Source organism: Anarhichas minor, unplaced genomic scaffold (assembly GCF_050575085.1).
Source record: "Anarhichas minor isolate MPS153535 unplaced genomic scaffold, ASM5057508v1 ptg000033l, whole genome shotgun sequence".
Lineage (NCBI taxonomy): Eukaryota > Metazoa > Chordata > Actinopteri > Perciformes > Anarhichadidae > Anarhichas > Anarhichas minor.
Window position 1 is genome coordinate 12,652,877 of NW_027466479.1, and position 20,104 is coordinate 12,672,980.

Genomic DNA, 20,104 nt, shown 5'->3' on the forward strand with positions numbered 1-20,104 from the left:
TCAGCACGTACGGGCTGAGGAGACAAGAAAAGTCTAAAAGATATAAAGCTCGCAGAAAATGGGTGCAGCCTCCAAAAACAAAAGACCCCTCGCTGATCAACAGATCCCCATCTTCCTTTAAATGCCGCCCCCTCCCTCTCCAGCCCCCCTTTCTCTGGTCGAGGTGCATTGTGGGGAAGAAAGTCGTTGCCATTCGACCTCTGCGGGGCCTGCGCGGACGCAGCGAGAACCCTGAAATTCATTATGCGTTTAAAACCTTTATTTATTTCCGCATAACCTACATTCTCTCACCGGGAGGGCCAAAAGCGGAGAAAAGGCAACGACGACAGTCCATCTCTTCCGGACAATACATCGTTTCTAAATATATTTTGTGTCGGAGGTGGACTGCTGTTGAGAAAGTGATTCTAATATATATTAAAGAAAAATGTCCGGTGAGAGAAACCGCAGGTCGCTGGCTTTCCGAGGAGCTGGATTAGCTGGGTTAACGGGTTCCAGCGGTATCGGTGGGGGGAACCATAACAGCTGGGAGGCCCCGGCCTGTCAAGACCGACATTTTAACGGGAACAGGCCGGATCAAGAGGAGGACAGCGATCTGGGGGCTAAAGGATCATCGCAGAAGAGAGTGGAGGGCGCTGGGTCTGTCAGCGATAGCACGGAACCCGAGGCGGAGGAGGAAGAAGAGGACCCGGAAGAGGGCAGCTCGGCAGCCGGGGACGGCGAAGACCGTGTCGGCTCAGTGGAAGCGGAGGACGGGAACAGCTTGACGGAGGGAAACTGTCCCAACGACGCTGACGAGGACGGCCAAGAGTCGGGAAGCGGTGCGACTATTGTGGGCGAGTCGGGATCCAGGAAATCTGGGGTAGAGATGAGACCGAAGACGCTGCTTCAGAAACACTCGTTATTCCACGCTAAGTGGCTGCAAGAATTCCCATGGCTCAAATTCTGCCAGGAGACGGGACTTATGTCCTGTTCGTGGTGTCACAACATTGCCACTAAAAACAGCGACGAGCTTGTCAAAGGCAGTCGCAACTACAAGCGGGCCTTGCTGCTGAGACATCACCTGTCGTCCGAGCACGGGAGGAACGACCCCACCAAACAGGTAACGTTAGCCTCGTTACCTATAACATTATATACCTGTCGCACATGTTTCACTGTGTCGAAGTCTGTTTTTGTTTGTCACTAACGACGACTAGTTTCTACAACTTCTCAAACATAGCGAAAGGCGAGAATAGGCTTTTACTTAATCTTCACAATCCCTTCTCCTGGCTGATTGGCTAGCATCAGCCGGCTAACCTGAGCTAACGGCTAGTTTAGCCGCTCGTAGCTCTGCTGTAGCAGGAGGTAGGTGAGCAGAGACGGTGTTTGAAAGCTCCTAACGAGGCTAAAGCCGACTAACTGGTATTGAACGGTGAAAAGACCCAAAACCACTTATCAGCGTGAGTGACACAAATCTCTCCAAATCAGTTGCCGTCCATAATAAAGTGTCTGCCAACTTATCAGGCAAGTTACAAACCTCCAGTGTGACACCTGCTTGCTACCATCACACAGGAGACTGTTCAGAATGAAGCATTCATTGCATGTCACACAACTTTAAATCGTTTTGAACTACCTAATAAGTAATAAAGAATAAGAAAAAGTGTAAGTGTTGTGGACTATTTTATTTAAAAAGATGCACACAATGTAACGAAGTACAGCAAACTCTTTTGTTGCAACTGTCTTGATTGCTAGCTTGCTAGAGGTCACACAATAGCAAGGGCTCGACCCTAGCAGCCTTTGGGGAACCGCACCCCTTCCCTCCCCCTCCTCTTGGCCTCTCATCATGCCGTCCTCCTGGCTTCAGTCCCGGGTGACCTCTGGTGCATTTCTTCCTCCTCCACCTCCTCCCTTTCGGGGAGCTAAATTAGAGGCATTGTGCTAGAATGACCCCCCCAAAATCCATACATGGTGTCACTTGCAGGGCTGGACAAGAGGAGAGTAAATCAAGTTGCCTGGAGCCTTGACAGCTCGCCTGGCCCACATGAATAGACATGAATTAGTGAAATAGATGTCAGTAAATGGAATGACACGGCATCACCCGACTCTGTCACTTACGTATTTCTGAATTAATGGAGACTGTTTTTACCCCAAGCTTGAGGTATAAAGGTATTGACGGTATCAGTACATCGATTGCTTATAATCCAAAACAACCATATTGGAACTGTGTCTATTGACGTGCATGAGGTCTTTTTATTGGTTCATTATTTTGATTGCAGTGTCGGCAACGTTTCTACAGTACTCCTTCAGAGACCTCGTAAAAACAGGGAGTGCATATTTGCATTAACAATCTGGTGTCAAAGGGCATTTCTGCCATCAATCCTTATTCAGAAGAGAAAAATAAAACCATGTGTTACTTCTGTTCCTTTGCTCCTTTCCACACACAACCTCCTACCTGACAATGGTCTGGGCTGTCAGGGGAATTAAGAGCCGGGTGCTATTGGACTCTAATTTGTGAGCGAAGAGGATTGCACTACTACATTTAGTTCCTTCCTTTGCACACGCAATCACTAATCAGAATGACTTAAAGTGATCTAACTTGTGCACATCTCTAATTGGTAAGGAGGGCTGTAACGGTGGATTAGGGGCTTGATGTGGCTTCTCCTTAGCAACAAGGACCCCAGACACTGAGAGGTTATCCAATCCATGTCCTCGTGTAGAATAGAGCTGGGACAATAAAGGCCCAGTGCTGCGTTATTGGAAATGATTTCATTGACATACTTTTTGATTTCCTCAGATTAGATTTTTCCTCTCGTCTCTGCCTTTTGAATATAACTGTAATCCTCATATATATATATATATACATACATACAGTGCTGTTGAAATAATGAGCAGCAGTTTATGTTAAGCGAGGTAGTATTGTGAAGCAGTACATTAAAGGGGAATTATGTTATGAGTCAACGTCTTGTTCTATTCACCCATTCCTGCTGTTAGTCAGGCCTCTGCTGCATTCGTTAAAGCTAACTTGATTAGCTCTAGCATACCAGGGCAGCTGTGGTAAATGTGGGTCTCCTCGGAGAAAGGGGGCCGTTGTCCTTAATTCTCTAGATGCTGTCTTGTGCTCAAATTGTTCCCTCTGCTCACTTGTAAGAGGTTAGGATGAGGCAAAAGTAGACCATTGTTTCCCTTCGATCAAATTTGATACATATCTGAGATCTATAGAAGTCAATTTAATTAGTTTTTCCCTTTGTTCACAAATGGGTAAAAGGTTATGTGACAAACCCACATCGGTTGTAACAGAGTAATCTTCAGTATATCAACATCACACACAGGGGAGAACTCTTATCTACATATGTTTCATATACATATACAGGTACGTTGCATAATTACCACACAAAGTTAATTTCATTTTCAGTTGTCTCTTTATCCAGCCTCTCCATAAACTATTTCTCTCTCATCCACTGAAGTGCTTTCTTGTCTCTACTTTTTAAATAAAAATCCATCTGTAATACAGACACCTGTTCACCAAACTCCTGCAATATTCAACAAATGTTTTTCAGATACTCTGGATCGTTACAAGTTATTTCACCCCCTCATTTTAGTCAAGACAATCTCACTTATTGTTTAGAGCGAGTCCCCCCGAATGGGAATTGGGACCCACCCATGGCGTTCTGGTGTCTGCCAGAAGATGGGATGTTTATTGGGGGCCACAGGTCAGGGGAATGGGGTGGGGTGGAGCCAGAGGGAGAATTCTTCTTGTTGAATTTGTCAGTGACTCTACCCTCCCCTTCATTTTCTCCCCCCCCCCCCCCATCTCTGCCTCTTCTGTCAGAGCATTGTTAGGAGGCTGGGAGACACTCAGTGCAGCCCTCCCACACCTTGGGCCAAACACACACTGCAGTATTGTTCTGGCATCTGGGTACAGACGATGGGGTGGGGTGGTACAGTAGATGTAGGGAGTTAGCGAAGGACCGGTGGATACGGCCTTAGGGCTGGTCATGGGACTGGATTGATAGAGGGTGGGGGGTAGACAAGTCAGGGGTTGGAGGCAAGTGTGTGTGTGTGTAAAAGAGTAAACAAAAACTGTCTCCAGTGGGTCATTATGTTTCATGGGGACAGTGTTGTATCACATGATCCGTCAGAGGTGTGTCTGACTGACGCCAGCGCTTCAATAAGCTTGACTTTGCGGCCATCTTTAGTTTGTTTAATCCACCTGTAAATCTGTTCTTATTGGCCATTCACCGTAGATTTTGAAGCATCCATTTTTGTTTCCCAGCACCCTCTTGCACTCTCATTCTTCCACCCCTACCATCTCTGGCTCAAATAAAAACCCTAGCCACGTCACAACTGGGGGAGGTTGATATTGTCCCCACATTCTCTCATGGCTCAGGCTGGTTTTGCCTCCAGCATCTGCTGTGCAGGGTTGGTCTGCTGGTTCTCTAAGCTCCCAGCTCACACGTGGCACATCTGGAGAAAGGATGCTGATGAGGCCAGTATGGTGCAACTTATCCAGTACCAGGCTGTCCTAACCTGACTCGAATAAGTACACACACACACACACACACACACACACACACACACACACACACACACACACAGAGCTTGTATCAGAAATGCCAGGCAAAGTCTTACCTCTTTGGCCTATTGCCTTGCTATGTGTAATGGATAAAAGCTGTGGGGAGTCAGGAGGTTTGGGGGTGGGATGGGCAAATTGAAATTATAAAATGAGACTACAAATACCAAGTCTGAAAGCACTTGTTTTTTTGCTAAATTTACAACATATTTGCTCTTTTTTTCACCGTCTACTGACTGTGTTTGAAGTTGTTTTCATCTCACGATTCGGCCAGCGTGTTTGCTCTAAAAACCTCTCAAAAGACGAGAGCGATGGACAAAAGCAAAACAGGAAAATCTGCATGTAATCTCACTTGGTAGCGTATCCAGCACCTATTGTTGTGATTGCACTCCTGCCCTTCACCCCGTCAATATATTCCACCACAGCACTCGACATGATGACCATGCCCCTCCAGAGGCTTTGATGTGTATATCATGGAATAGTTTTTCTTCTCCCTCCCCATCCTTTTCGTCTCACCCACACACGCACTCCGGCTCCTTTTCTATGCTTGCGAGTGGGAGCTGCTGTGTAATAAGAGAGTGAGTGCTGAAACCCTTTCACAAAGGCCTACAGTGAGTGGACAATGAGCCTCAGGGAGAACACGGGCTATTGTGAAGGCTAAAATGGGGTGACCCAACTCCTCTCTGCTCCACATTTTTCCCTCCGCCCTTCTTCTTGAGGCTCAAGGTCTCTCTCTCAATCTCTGCCTCATGCTCTCACTCTCTCTTTTCTTTGTACGTGAGTTATCACTCTTTTCTCTTTTATTCTCCAACCATTTCTCATCTTCTTTTCACACCTATTTCTATCAACTCTGATTCTGAACTCTACAATTCGGCTCTTTTCTTCTATTATTTTCTGTCCTGTTTATTTCGTCCAGCCTGCAAAGTACGTTCACTTTGCCCGCTCCCTATAGCTCATCCATTCTGCCCCTGATTTCATCCCATCTCATCTCTTCCCTCCAGCTGTGGCAGAGGACGATAAGCCCCCCTATACTGTCCTGTGTGCCCAGGACAAGCACTGCAGTGTGGAGGGAGTAGGGGTCGGTGGGGGGGCTGGGTGGGGACCTCCAGAGAAATGGATTTAATCTGAATTACTCGAGCTGAAACCCCAGCTGTGTGTACGTGTAGGCAGCTTGGTTTCTGTGTGGTTGTGAGTGTGCATGCATGTGTGCGCAGCAGAAATGGTGGTGGGCGGGGGCAAAAATGCCGGGCTCGAGCTATGTGAATTATTCTGGATTAGGACATCTGCTGTGCAATTCTAAAAATGAGCCCTAGATGTATGAGGCCACACATGTGTGGGTATGTGTTTTAAATGTAGAAATAAAACGTGGAGTTCTACTCGTACAATTTTAGTTTTTTACTGGGCTGTGTATTTTGTCAGTGCGTATGCAAGCGTATATGCATATTACACATGTAAATGCTCTTCTCTGCTCCGTACCAGGCTGGCCCATTGCCCTGTTATGGGGGAGCAGGGGGGGAGGGGGGGAGTGTTCTGTGCTTCTGCCAGTTCCCCTCCCGTCCTACAGCCACGGTGTGTCCTGCTTCGGACATTAGTCGGCCTTCCTCAAGGTCTAATTATTATTATTACATATAGCTTCCAAATAACAAAGAAAGGGGGAATTTTATTGTGCTGAATGTGTATTAGAATCTTGAATCTTGCCAAAAATATCTTCTAATCTAGTTTTGGGGGTGATAACCTAAGCCAAATTGGATCGTGAAGTCATTAATCATTGTCTCAGAGTCTTAAGATTATGCTCCTGGGAAACGAAACAAATTCCTCTCTGTCGCTAAAAAGGAAATAGAATCCTCAAAAGATATTTCTTGGTAGACAGTGGTCATAGAAGTCTATGAATATAGCCACAGATGATGTCCCTTGCATTCTGTGTATTTAGATTTATTTTGCCTTGGATACCTGAACAAATGCTGTTGCAAAGTGGCATCATGCTGAGATTTTGGTTGGACAGCGTGAATGGAATTTAATAGGTTAAAATATTCTACAGTGGGCTTTAGGTTTTCTCTACAAGACATTTTGTCATTTGAGGAGTCGCCGCTGTTGTTTTGAACATTTGATTGACTGAAAATGTTGCCAGTTTTGACACATGGGGTTGTCTAAATACATTCTGGAAAAGGAGGAAATCATTAATTAAAAATCTACAACAAATCAATTAATTACAATGGCTTGTACTAAAACATATTCCCTTTCTATATGTTAGTTTTTTGTGTTAGGACTGGCAGTTTAAATGTAATGGAGAGAAGGACTTGATTAGGGGGTTAGGTAATACTACCCAGCCTAAAAATAATAGGTAACACGCCTTTCATTGCTTCATTCCCAACTCCTCCGTACCAGAAGCCTGTCAAACCTGTTCCACCCTTAGGACAGTGCACGCCCGGTGCCCCGAGGGTGTTGTGCGTGTTTATTCACAGAGTTACAAGGAGGAAACATATATTTTTTGTGTGCAAGTACGTTTTTCGGGTACTTTTGCAACACACATCTTCAATATTATTTCTTCTTCTCTTTCATGTAAAAGGAGACGGTGAGGCCCTCGGACAACGGCAGCACCTCCACTAACTGCTCAGAGGACGACTACCGCCACAAGACCAATGAGAACTCCTACTGTTACCAGCTTCTCCAGGAGCTGGACAAGCAACGCAAAAGTGGCATCCTCTGCGACGTCAACATCGTCGTCTCGGGCCGGGTGTTCCGCGCACACAAGAACATCCTGGTGGCGGGCAGCCGCTACTTCAAAACCCTCTACTGTCTGACCAAGGCCGAGGCCCAGGACCAGGCCACGGTCACATACCTGGATGTCGCTGCTGTGCAGGGCGTCGCCGTTATCCTCGACTTTCTCTACTCTGGGAATCTGCTGCTCACAAGCCAAAATGCCATAGAGGTGATGTCTGTCGCTAGTTTCCTCCAAATGTCGGAGGTTGTACATTCATGTAGGGCTTTTATAAAGGACGCCCTGAACATCAGCATCAAGCAGGAGGCCCCCGATTCTGTGGTGGTGGACTACAACAAGAGGCAGACGGTGTCCAAAGAGGGCCACAGAGGGCTGGACCGCAAGCCAAGCAAGTTCTGGGCCACAAGCATCCTGTCGAAGCTGTCGATCAAGGCCAGCAACAATCAAGGAAAGGAAGCGATGGACGAAGAAGACGAAGGTGGCAGGGTGAAGGATGAGAGCAGCGATATAGAGGTGACAATGGTTAGGGGCGAGGGCTGTGCCCTGGTGACCCCCGGAGCCTCTGGTAACTGGACCCACCACAACGACGACTCGTCCGATTCAGCAGAGACCAATGACACGCGGTCGGCGAGTGGCCAGGTGTTTGTCTGGAACGAGCCAGACACGGGCGGCGCCGCAGCAGCACCCGCAGCAGCACCCGCAGCAATAAAGCGAGAAGCACCGGACGCCGCGGCAGGAAGCGGACGGAGGAAAAAACAGACCACCACGAAGCGTTTTGTGTACAACTTTCCACCAGAGCACGAGGAGGCATTTGACGAGGGGATGTTCATCCAGCCCTCTGCCTCCTACCCCAGAGAGGACTTCTCCTCCCTCTCCGAAAATGCTGGTACGACACACATGTGAACGTCTGAACACGCTTCACACTCTCGCAACCCCTCCTAAGTCCTTTCCCTTTATAACATATGAATATCTTTTAACTCATGAAATTCTTATTCCTATTAGTCACGCATAGGAAGAGGCTCCCTTTTTAAGGAAGAGGTGCATGCAGAATGTCTGTGACTTCTAATCCCTTGAATGTGAATCACTCTATGTGTGATATGGAAATATAATATTTTCCTACATACAGTACGGAAAGCTCTGCTCAGACACAATAATCGCGGCCTCTGTATTGCATGTTGTGCCCCAGCGTAGAGCATTCAGCTGTGGCGTACGGTAGTTATGAACCATAATGTGACGGGCATGAGTTACTTACTGCTGCGTTTATGTTTGAAAGGCGTGACTGCTTGCTTGGCTTGCAGATGTGCTCAGCTTTCACCTCAACTAACTACTGTATCTAACTCTGTGCATTGCAATAATGTCTGCAAACCTGGCCTTTAGCTACTGCTAGTGGGGGGGGGACATAATAACCAGTTGGCATCATTAGCCGGATGCCTCTCTGCCTTATGCCCCGCCCTCTCCGCCATCAGTTTAACCTCTAAACACTGAGACTACTGTGAGATTCGGTTTCGTCTCGTTCCGACGTTTACTTGAAGCTAAATTAAAACACAAACTGAGACACTGTTTTTATGGCTGCACCAATATTTGATATTTTGGCAAAAACGGTGTATTTACAATTATTTAATAGATTTGAGCAATGCCGGTCCTCACATCATGCATTTGTAATGATCTACCCACCGGGGGGGGGGGGGGGGGGATCACCCTGATCGGTCACGTGGCTTCAGTATTTGATCCTCTGTTTGTCGTCTTCCAGCCTCTAACGTTTTGCCGAATTTTAATCCAGCACTGGACGGTCGCACCTTTTGATACTTGGTGGCAGCATTGCCTCATTTAAATGAGTCATCGGTCACCATATAGTGACGTATCTAATCACGTCACATGCATGTTCACAGATTTGATGCTAATACAAGCTCAGCTGTGGGAATCACTGGCATGATCACGTGGATCAAAGTATTGATCACGCTGCAAAAAGTTATGGATTTTCAGGTTTCGATCAGTGCCAAGCTTTTACACTTAATAGGATATGTGTGTATAATTAGCTTTTAACCTGCTGTGCACAGCCAAGAAGTGAGTCCCTCCTCCATGATCGCCACTAATCACTCCAGCGCGGGGGGGGGGCGCTAACAAGAATCACGCCCACCTGCAGTGCTTTGTGCGTCCACAGCGCTGCTGAGACGTTTTAAATGGTTAAACCCAAATCAATGGTCCTGAAGCTATTTAATGGTTCACATCGGTATCCTAAAAGTACACGCAGTATGCGAAAACGTCAATCAATGAATGTTTAAATCTGGCTTGATAAAACTTTCATCTTCTCCCTTCACTTGTTCGATACCTTGCACTTCCTGCCCTGTAATCTAGCCATCGCTCCGTCCGTCCCATCCACACGCATACAGTGAGGCGCTCTTAGTAATCTCTTCTCTCAGCTCCAGCTATCTCCTTCTGTTGGCCCCATTAAGCGGGGCACTCCATGTAACCGTAATGATATCACATATTAAGTGGAGTGGTATGGACAGGGGGAGGGAGGGGGACGGTTTTGAGGCACAAAGAGAGAGAGAGAGAGAGAGAGAGAACTTCATTTTTGTGTGCGCAAGAGGGAGAGAAGCCGTCTCTAATAAGGAAAATGAAGAAAGCAGAGGGAACATTTCTTCCCCACAGGCCTCCCTAAATGCACTTGAATGCTCTTAGTGCCTCTGGCTCCTCCTATGGCTCTTCATTAATGTGTGCACAAAGTGATCCAGGGTGTTGTAATAGCCTGGAGAGGCCCTCAGTTAGTTTGTCTGCAGGGCGTGCTAACTCTCCAACCTTCCCCTCGTCAAGGAGCTGTGTTGTTTAGCTCCGTGTCTCTACTTAATGTACACCAAGTTTCCAAGTGAAGATATGGTTCAGACTTCAAGTAGGCCGTTAGTCACAGTAAAAGGTTTCAAGGAAACTGTTTACCCTGAAATGATAGTTCTGTGTTCAACAATCCATTCATTCACTCTCACAGTGTAGTGTCAACAGTTTAAATATAGATCTGTGAATACTTGGCCTCTGTAAGGGCATACAATTGTAAAAAAAAGTGTCTCTCTGTTGTTTAAAATGTGTGAGAGGTGGTGAATTTGAGGCAGCAATAGGCAACACATTACCTTTATTTAGCCACTAATAATGAATAATTGGCGCAGCAGAAATATTAACAAATGGTGAAGTTCCATTCATTTCTGTGGGCTGTTTATCAGTGAGCTCGTACTGCGTATATGACTTGTTTAATACGTTTCCCTCTGTCCATCTGTTAAGACAAAGTGAGACAGACGGAGGCCAAACAGAATGTTTCTGTGAGGACATAATCAGCTCTCATGCCTCAATCTGCATCGAGTCCATCAGTTTTTAAATCTGAAGACATTTTTTTAGCCGAGCGTTTTCATTGACATAGTTGTTATCTGTAGGTAACGTCTCCGTGGGTTATGTGAAAGCTGCTTAATATCATATTCAAGTATTCATATTTTTCTCCACACCGCAAAAGCTGTGTAGCCCTGCCATCATGTTTTAGGACTTCTTTACTTTGCAAGAAGTGGGACTCAGTGGTGTGTATGTAATGTTCTGCACTTGTTTACAGGTGTCATGGAGTCTACTGTACTTATAGCATTAGAGCACCCAACTATTAATGCCCATTTTCAGTCTACATCTTCTGGAACGTACATGAAAAGATGGTCAAGTACCATTTATGGGCTGAAAGTCATTTGCCAAAAAGCTTTCAGTTTGTTCCCACAGCCTCTCGTCTCATGCTGCACACGGTGCTCATTTGTTGCGATTCTCTTTGGATACGTGTGTCACATGACGTCTAAAATGTTAGTTACGCCTTCACAAAATATTGCTTCACAAAGCAAAAAAAAAATGAGACTGTGTGCGATTTGCAGGAGACACTAGAAAGGGTTTATCAGGACGAGGCACCAAATCCTCCTCCTCTGGTTGTGAGACGCTCGCTCTGAAACTAGACGGCCCTCTTACCCGATTAGTCGTAGCCGGCTTGCATATTTCTGTCCGAGCCTATGAGCCACCAGTATGAGCTGTCCCAGTTTCCCACAGTGATGTCACTCGTTTGGGTTTCATTTTGCTTCCGTTTGATAGGTGCTGTCATGCTCCGAGGATGGAAACGTAGTAGCCCACATGGTGGTATTCTAAGACGGGGAATAGCAGAAAACCTTCACTTTTTAGAGGTTTTATCCATCATATATCTCTCCTTTTGCCGGAAAAACTGTCTGAAACAATTGGAGGTAGTTTACAGAGTGACAGGAATGCTCCTCTGTGTCGTGTGGAAAATAACATTTGAAAGTGAAGGCTGGCTTCCACGATATAAGTACTTTGCCATCGCCGTCTGCTCTAACCACACTGAGCCCACAGTCAACACTCGTGGCCAATAAATTCTTGGGTCTTCTCCAAGCTACACTGTCGGATTGTTTGAAAGGGTGCGTGCTGCACACCGACACGCGGAGCAGGTGAAACACATTTGCATACACGCTAGTCTGTCGAAGTGTGCACACCCACGCACAATAACCTCCCCGAGCCCTTCGAGGTGCAAAGCCGACCATGGGCAGTCCCTTCACTCCCTAATCCACTCTAATGCACTGGGGCTGTCCTCACTATTCCAAATATTGACCCAGGGAGAATGGACACACACGCACTCGCAGGGGCGTGTCTTTAATGGGCTCCAAGCTCTGATGCTGGAGGAACCGGACACACACGCACACACGCACACACTCACACACAGGTGCTCCCACACAAGTGCTTACAAAAGCTGAGTGTAAGCTGAGCCGGAGTGAGGGCTCTACTCTAATTAACCCCCTCCCTGCTGGAGCCCTGGTTACACCATAGTTTGTTGCCCCGGCCTGGGGAACACACCGCTTTACATATAGTAGGGACCCGTGCGTGTGTGTGTGTGTTTGCCTACGTTGTTAACTGGAACTTCCATTGTTCCATGTGGGGGGTGGTTAGTTGTGTACACAGGGCGTTGTGAGGTGTGCCCCCCCCCCCAGCCACCTCTCATCTCTCTTTCTCCATCTCGCTTCTCTCCTCCCCTCCCCCCCCTCCCCCTTTCCCAGAGCTGGCCAATCAGATCCAGTATAGCATCATCCAGCAAGGGGAGTCCTGGGAGAATGGTAAGAAGCCGCTCTCTCTAGACTAATGCTGCTTCAATGAGACTTTAAATCTTTTAACTAAAATGCATCTTCTCCACTGAGTGTGGGCAGTCCAGTCAGTAGTTCTCCTTGAATACGACAGCAGACGAACACACTGTTTCTGTTTTATAATTGTGGTTATAAATGCATAATGGACCTGCATGACCCTGCTGCACTAAATGATCGTGCTATCCTCATGTCAATATATTTACAAAATATAGAAAATGAGTGGTTGAAGCCGATTGTATTCATATAGGCCAAAAATCATAGATTTGAATCATTTGGGTGGCGGGGAAGCCAGTGTGTCTCAGAAGTAGACGGTCATTGTCTACAGTACACAAGGCTTTGTGTCCTAATTCAATACTACACACTAATTATAAGTATGTATGTTAGTATGCAGAGTGTGAAAATGAAGAATACTCAAAATTGACAGCATGCATACAGAAGAAACACCTGATGTTTAAGTGTGCTGTTGATTGACACTACTTTCCCACAATTCATTGCACAAAGGCAACGGAGTAGCTTCTCATACCTGGAAAAATGTCGACCTAAGATGGTGGTAAAGCAGCTTTGGGGTTCAGAATGGTCCTCAAGGTTGTATCTACAACCATATAATTATAGTATATTAAAAAAATACCTTTTTTTTTTTTTTTTTTTTTTAAATAAATATTTAGTTCAAATTCAGAACTGCTCAAGAATATTTTCGTCTGCATTGTATTTGTAAAGCCAGAGAGTGAAAATCCATAAGGTGTAACGCACGCACGCACGCACGCACGCACGCACGCGCACACACACACACACACACACACACACACACACACACACACACACACACACACACACACACACACACACACACACACACAGAGACAGGTGACCTGCTTCTCTCATCAACCCTTCCTCCTCACTACTCCCCTTAGCAACCTGCCGTAACAACTCCTCTGTTGTGTGCTCAAACAAAAGGCTCGGCCTTGTCCCCCCCCCCCCCCCCCTCCACTCACTCACTCAACACTGAAGACCATCCACTCTGTTTGGAGTCTTTTCAAAATCAATACATTGGTTATTTATTTGGAAGCCCAGCTGTCCTCAGTAGCTTCTTGGCACAGACATCCAGAGAGGGTTAATGGAGACGGTGCTGGTGTGAGGACGTCTTGATTTATTTGAGACTCTGAAATAAAGAAACGTGATCATCCTCGCGTTATGTCGTGTAGTGGTCAGGATTGATGGAGGATGCAGGAAGGTGGTGTTTTATTATTGTCTTTGATGTCCAGAATCGTGAGCACTTTAACAGTTTTGCAGAACGTTGCTGTAGAATTACAGTATTGTGGTTCATGTAAAGTTTAATTTAATGAGTTTAAGTCATCACATTATTAGTTTTACCTCTTTTTTTGAAAAAGCATTCCAGCTGCGGTCACAACCGTTACATTGACGATGCTGATTTCTCAAGTTATCTTCCACCAAACTGCTTTATTATGTCGATGTAGTACGGCGGCAGATCCAAGTTGTCTTCACACTCACTGCTAGTATAAACCCGGAGTCGACTGGAAACAAGCACACAGCTGATCGGGAAGTTTACGTAGCTGCCACAGTGATCAGTTAAACAAACTCTGACTAAAGGTTTTTTTGTGATGCATCAGCTTGCGGTGTGTTATTCTCTCTAATGGCTACTGCGATCTAACTCTGTGATTTGATAAACAGGATATTGGTCCTCTCTCATTAGAGGATCTATAGATGCAAACGAATGATCAATATCTTCTCCGATTTCCAGTTTGTTCTTCCAGTCAAATTGAAACTCAAAGAACAAACCATGGCTGTGTTTTTTTTTTTTTAAGCTGTAATTCTACGATAAACTAAAACATGTTACTAAATCTCTGCATGTCTTTTCTCTCTACCTCTAACCAGGTGAGACCGCACACCTAGCCCTCAATAAGCTCAAGTGCCCGCACTGTAACTACATCGCCAAGCACCGGCGCACGCTCAAGAGGCACCTGATCATCCACTCGGGCGTGCGCTCCTTCAGCTGCGACATCTGTGGCAAGCTGTTCACCCGCCGCGAGCACGTAAAGAGACATTCCCTGGTGAGTCCCCTCTCCTCTCTTTTAGACCAACCATGTGATGTGCATCCACCATCTTGTGCCCGCCTCACCCCAGGAAGAGTAGCTCCCGTTGCAGTACAGTAGCTAATGGGGATCTCAATAAATAAACTAACTGCACTTTGCACTCCACCTCGTGGTTTGTGTCTGGGAGCTTTTTGCCTCGGGAGAGGGAGTGAGGTATTTTTAAAAGCAGGAATTTATGGCTATGATATCAAATTTTTTAATGTATGTAGTATCTCAGGCTACATCCACACTGATAGGTTTCCATTTTATGACTGTCAATAGTCATGTGATATTGGTTTTCAGGCGTGCTAGTATACGATGCTGAAACCCCGGTTTTAAATGGAAACGTAGTAGTGTGGATGTAGCCTCAGTCTTTCACAAAGTGGTACAAAACAAATGGATTATAAATCAAGCGGTGTCAGCAAAGTGTCTCCTCCTTCCCCTCTATGCTAAGCTAACTCTCTGCTAGTGGTAGCTTCACATTTTGTGTACAGTCGTATCAATTTTCTCATCGAACTCGGCAAGAAAGCATTTAAGCGTATTTCCCCAAAAACTGTCGATGTGACTTCAACTTGTGATTTAAAGGAATAGTTAAAGGGAACAGTGGATCCAAACTTCAAAAGGCAACCCACCTGACTCCCCGTCTCTCTTACAGGTGCACAAGAAGGACAAAAAGTACAAGTGCATGGTGTGCAAGAAGATCTTCATGCTTGCAGCCAGCGTCGGGATCCGTCACGGCTCGCGGCGCTACGGTGTGTGTGCGGACTGCGCTGACTCGCACCAGGCCACTCAGGAGGGCCTGGAGGGCATGGAGTTCCCTCGCGACGAAGACTTCGAGGGCGAGGAAGGGGAGGACCTGGATGGGGAGGAGCCTACCGACAACGACCAATCAAATTGGGGCGAGGGCAACGCTGGTGCTGCCCCCGACGAGGACTAAGAATTTTAACACGCTTGAGAAACGAAACAAACAAAAAAAGTTGATGTTTAATATATATGTATACAAAAACTAGCTGGTAAACAATCAACTCCAAAGTGCTATCAAACCTCGAGGTTACTTAATTGTGCAAGTATATGACAAAGAGATGGATTTAAAAAAACAAAAAAAGCTTTCGTAGTGGGAACTCCAAGATGTACAGATTTTATTATTGTTAAATGTGTCCAACTCTGGGCCCAGAGCCCACGAAAGAACGATTCTATCCACGAATAATATGATAAATCAGGTTTTTGGTGATGTATTTTTATTTCCTGTTTTTCGGGGGGGGGAGTTGGGCAGGGGTGATGATGTAGTTTTTGAGTTGGGGTAGGCCAATCAATCTAAAAAAGAAAAGCAAAATGTTAATTATTTAATTTATGAAGAGAGGTTATTATGGTCTTATCGCTAATTTTTTTTGTTGTTTTTGTCTGCGAGCGGAGGCGCAGGTGTTGCTTTCTGCACAATCTGAAAGTCTACTGCTTAGTGCTTGTAGAAGTACACAGAAGAAGAGCATTATTGTCCACAGGAAGATTTTTAACTTGCTCTGTAGAACTAGTTTAGATGCGCTAAATGTTATATTATTCTTTTCAAAAAAAAATTTCCTTTCCCTGTACGAATCTTGGAACCAAAAAAATCTGTTTTGCGACTCTAAAGTATCACGGCCATATTTATGATTAATTTAAGAGGGCTGTGATATTGTGCCAAACAGACCGCACACCAAGATTTAGCAGGAAGCAAAAACTACTGAATACGCTGAGAAAAAATATAAGAGAGAGACAACGTGAGGGTTTTTTGTTAAGCGGGAAAAAAGATGAATAAAAAAAAAAAAAGCGAAAGTACAACGGGAAATGTTATTGCTAGCTTTATACAAATCACGGCGTCACAGTAACACTTTATTATTATTATTAAACAAAAGCATTTGACTTTCACTTAAAGCTTGAATTTTGCCAAATGACGAAACGTTTGGTGCTGTAATGCTTGTCGCAGAATACTGGACCTACAGGCTATAATGATGTTTATAATCATGAAGCTTAAACTGACTCAGTTATACATATGTAATCAGCTTAAACTATAGAACACTGTTGTGCTACGGCGACTATCAGGTATGCTTTGCCATTGTTTTGAAGCTTTTTATTTTATTGAATGCACACACACACACGCGCATACCATTTTGTAGAACTACCGGCAGTACTTGTAATTGACATTTTAAGGACCTAAGAGGACATCAATACCTGTATACGTTTGTTTATATTTGGTACTGAGTTATACAGTAAATACATTATATAAATATATATTTTGAATCACTTGAACGTTGGGAAGAAAGTCATGATGTGTGATTTTAAAGTCTGACAGAACTCTATTTTCCATGTGTAAAAGTTCAACACAATGTCACCAGTTTGATTTGATGTAGGTTTGTTTTTGTTTCTTTTGGTCTGCCAGGTAGAAAAACTCTTTGTTCCACAGGAAGTGAAGCTCTATGGCGCCTCATAGACACGCACTTACTTTTGTGTTCATGAAAATCATTTTTTTATTTTATGTTTCTTCGCTTCCCCAAAAAGCGGGTCTGAATAGAACTATATAAACTGTTGTGTCTTTCTTCCAATGCGCAACTTTTTTTTTTATTAGACATTTTGTTTTTTGTTATTTAATATTATATATTGACTCCAAAATGCAATCAAGACTGTTAATTTCTATTTGTCCAACCAAAATTGTTGTTTTTAATTATTGTTGTATGAGAAAAGCCAGGTGAAAACTTGCTTAGTGTAGAGAATCCTTGCTCGTGTCTGTAATTTGTTGAGATTTTTAAAATGTTTTTATGCTACAGAATCATTCACTTTACCCTGGATACATATTTTTGTTTAATTTTGTCCTTTTTCTTTTTTCCACAGATGTTTCCTTTTTCTCCTTTTGTTATTTCATTAAGCACATATTTTCTAAAGAAACACGGATTGTTTTGCGGGTTGAAACCTTGGAACAGCAGTATCTGTTCATATGCAGTGGAGTATACAGTATACAGTGATGTGCTAATGATGCAGAAGATGTGTAACCTCCCTTTACTCTCAGTGGAAGAAGATATATTTTAAGTCGTAGAGATATTCAGCCTCTTCCTGTCACTTTTACCTTCAAATCACTGTGGGAGGGGTTATGTTACGGATATATATATATATATCTATGTGGAGATTATATGAGATAAATATATATATATAAATATATATATATATATATATATATGAAGAATATATTATTTAACCAGTGGATTTACTTAATGGATCACATTAACGGTCAGCTCCAAACCTACTGGCCTGGTGGTTTATTTCCGTGAGCTTTATCCTTCCTCTCTGTTCACGCTGTGTGCTTGCTCATTACACCATCCTGTTGTCTTGTTTGTTCTTTTGATACTATACCATCCTACTGATTTTACTGTAATGAATGAAACTCAAAACTATGATGTATCATTTTAGATTTTATGCTGTATTTGTTATATGGACAAAAAAAAAAAAAAACAACGCAAAAAACGAAGCAAAAACACTACAGATTTAAAAGCAGAGGTTTTTTTTCCCCAGCTGTATTTTTTTACGCTGTTGCAAAAGGTTGTATTTTTCAATTTCTCTCGAACTTTAACAGCGATGCAAAACTTGGGCCGCGCCTCAGTGCCCTCCGAACACAAAGCAAATTCAGGTTACTCTTTTTACGTTTTTATCAAAGGTTTTCAAAGATGGGACTACATTCTCCCTTTTTCTGTCTGAATTGTACTACTGTTCCTCTCTATACTACATTTTAAGAATAAAACTTTGATATTGCTTTAACCTTTGTGTCCACTTATTTCCTTGCAGTGAGCCCGTTGCTCCTCTGATGATGGTCAGAACGAGCCTTTCTCTCTCCACATCTATTTAACACTCGAAGCAGCAAACCGTTTCTCTCCAAAACCACCCAAAGACATGCAGCTCAGACTATGAACCAGTTGTTTCTATGTATAAAACCAGTTGAACTAATATTGCATTGAGTTAATGGATTACGATGCTTTCAGTTGATCAATTCAATTTTCTTTCATTTTTGTGAGTCTTTATGCAAAATATTTGAGCCAACTGTCAAAACATTTCAGTCGTTTTATATCGTCATAAAAGGTATGTTCGTCCTCAAATTTTTAAAATGACTACACTTGCACAAAAAACTACCAATTTAGTCTACAGTTACAACTCATGCTCTATATTATTATCATTTTTCAAACACTACAGAGAGCAAAATTAACTTCTGCATTAGCTGTTGTGATTATGTGAATATGAATATATAAGAAAAAGAGATCAAACAGCCTCTGATGTTCCATCACTTAATCAGATTAAATCAGATTTTCTCTGATAGTCCTGCACAGAAATGATGTTATAAGAGAAAGGTTTTAGAGCACCATGAACCCACCCCTCTCTCTAAAGGCCAAAGTGCTGCCATCTGCTGCTAACACTCAGAACTAAACCCTCATTTGGCTTTGTGTCTGTGCCGACACCAGGTGGCAGCACTTCTCTTCACATTTCTTCTGCACTGTCCAACAGTCAACACAGTGTGACCACGAGATGGAAGAATGTTCCTCTTTACACATTTGGTATGCCAGTAACAATTGTATGTACATTTATTTTGAATGTATGAATCCTCAAATACAAGCAGTGATTCTAAGCCAATGATCATTGGCTTAGAATTTGGTTAAATTATTTTGGATGGTGAGTGAGTAATATAAGCTAGAGGAGTGGTGTGTTTATGTATAGACAGCCGCATGTAAAACAAAGAACAAGGCCATATAAAGGTCCTGCTTCCATACAAGGCCCTGGTTATTCATTAAGGGCAATGAGGCTGCTTTTCTTTTGATGTCACTTCCTGCCCTTTCCCATTTTAAGAAGCCAAATGAATGTATTTCTTATTACTTGTTTATTATTTCTTGTTCACGTGCGCAAAAGCTAATCTGCACATTATTTATCACACGATATTACACGCAGTATGTCGGGTGCTGCACAAGCACAGATCTACATGACACTAGGATGGGGTGTAAGCGTTTCCATTTTGCGTGGCCTCTGAGATCACCAAGGTGCGAACGCACCTTTACGCACACATGCCAAGTCAGCAAAACACAGCCTCCGATTCACCGACGACTAAACCCAATGCATCTTGGGAGAAATCTTGCCCTCGTCGTCATCTGACGGCTAACGACAACAATAACTCCTTTCAAGACGGATACATGGATAAATAATCCCAGAAAACATTCATTTTGGGAATTAATAGTTTTATAAAGTCTCTATAAAACCATGCTGGATTATAAAGCTCATTTGTTCTCACTGGAGTCCACTCTGCACCAGTGACAGAGCAGAGGCCATTTAAAGTGAGTGTCTGGACTTAAAAATGCTGAACGTAAAACTTTATTTGAAGTGTCAAGTAGTCCATATACATGAAATGTGTCCTCTGCCACTAAAGTGTTTCAGAGATATTCCACAATATGACAGCAGGGCCAAACCTAAACATCTGTCAGATGTATTTCCTTTTTAATTACTTGTTACATCATAATATTCAGACATCAGAGACATACAGCCAAACATCAGTGCTGCTCAGGTAGTCGTGTAAACACATTTACGGTGTGAA

At 43.9% G+C, this 20,104-nt stretch overlaps 1 protein-coding gene across 2 annotated transcripts; it reads left to right on the forward strand.

Annotated features, from left to right (window-relative positions):
• The first annotated feature begins 168 nt into the window (after positions 1-168).
• zbtb10 (zinc finger and BTB domain containing 10) lies at positions 169-18,291 on the forward strand. Of its 2 annotated transcripts, XM_076105719.1 has the most exons (5): positions 170-1,099; positions 7,113-8,151; positions 12,338-12,394; positions 14,315-14,490; positions 15,167-18,291. In XM_076105719.1, exons 1-5 carry the CDS (start codon positions 425-427, stop codon positions 15,446-15,448), a joined length of 2,229 nt encoding a protein of 742 aa, XP_075961834.1. In that variant the 5' UTR covers positions 170-424; the 3' UTR covers positions 15,449-18,291. The 2 variants fall into 2 exon arrangements, with proteins under 2 accessions (XP_075961835.1, XP_075961834.1); XM_076105720.1 differs by lacking the exon at positions 12,338-12,394 and having other exon boundaries at positions 169-1,099.
• The last annotated feature ends 1,813 nt before the right edge of the window (positions 18,292-20,104 follow it).

Bases quoted from the DNA above. Each gene is read 5' to 3' on its own strand.
- zbtb10 (XM_076105719.1), top strand. From the start codon at position 425: ATGTCCGGTGAGAGAAACCGCAGGTCGCTGGCTTTCCGAGGAGCTGGA. The intron at 8,152-12,337 runs GTACGACACACA...CCCCTTTCCCAG, and splicing joins CTCCCTCTCCGAAAATGCTG to AGCTGGCCAATCAGATCCAG. The intron at 12,395-14,314 runs GTAAGAAGCCGC...ACCTCTAACCAG, and splicing joins AGGGGAGTCCTGGGAGAATG to GTGAGACCGCACACCTAGCC.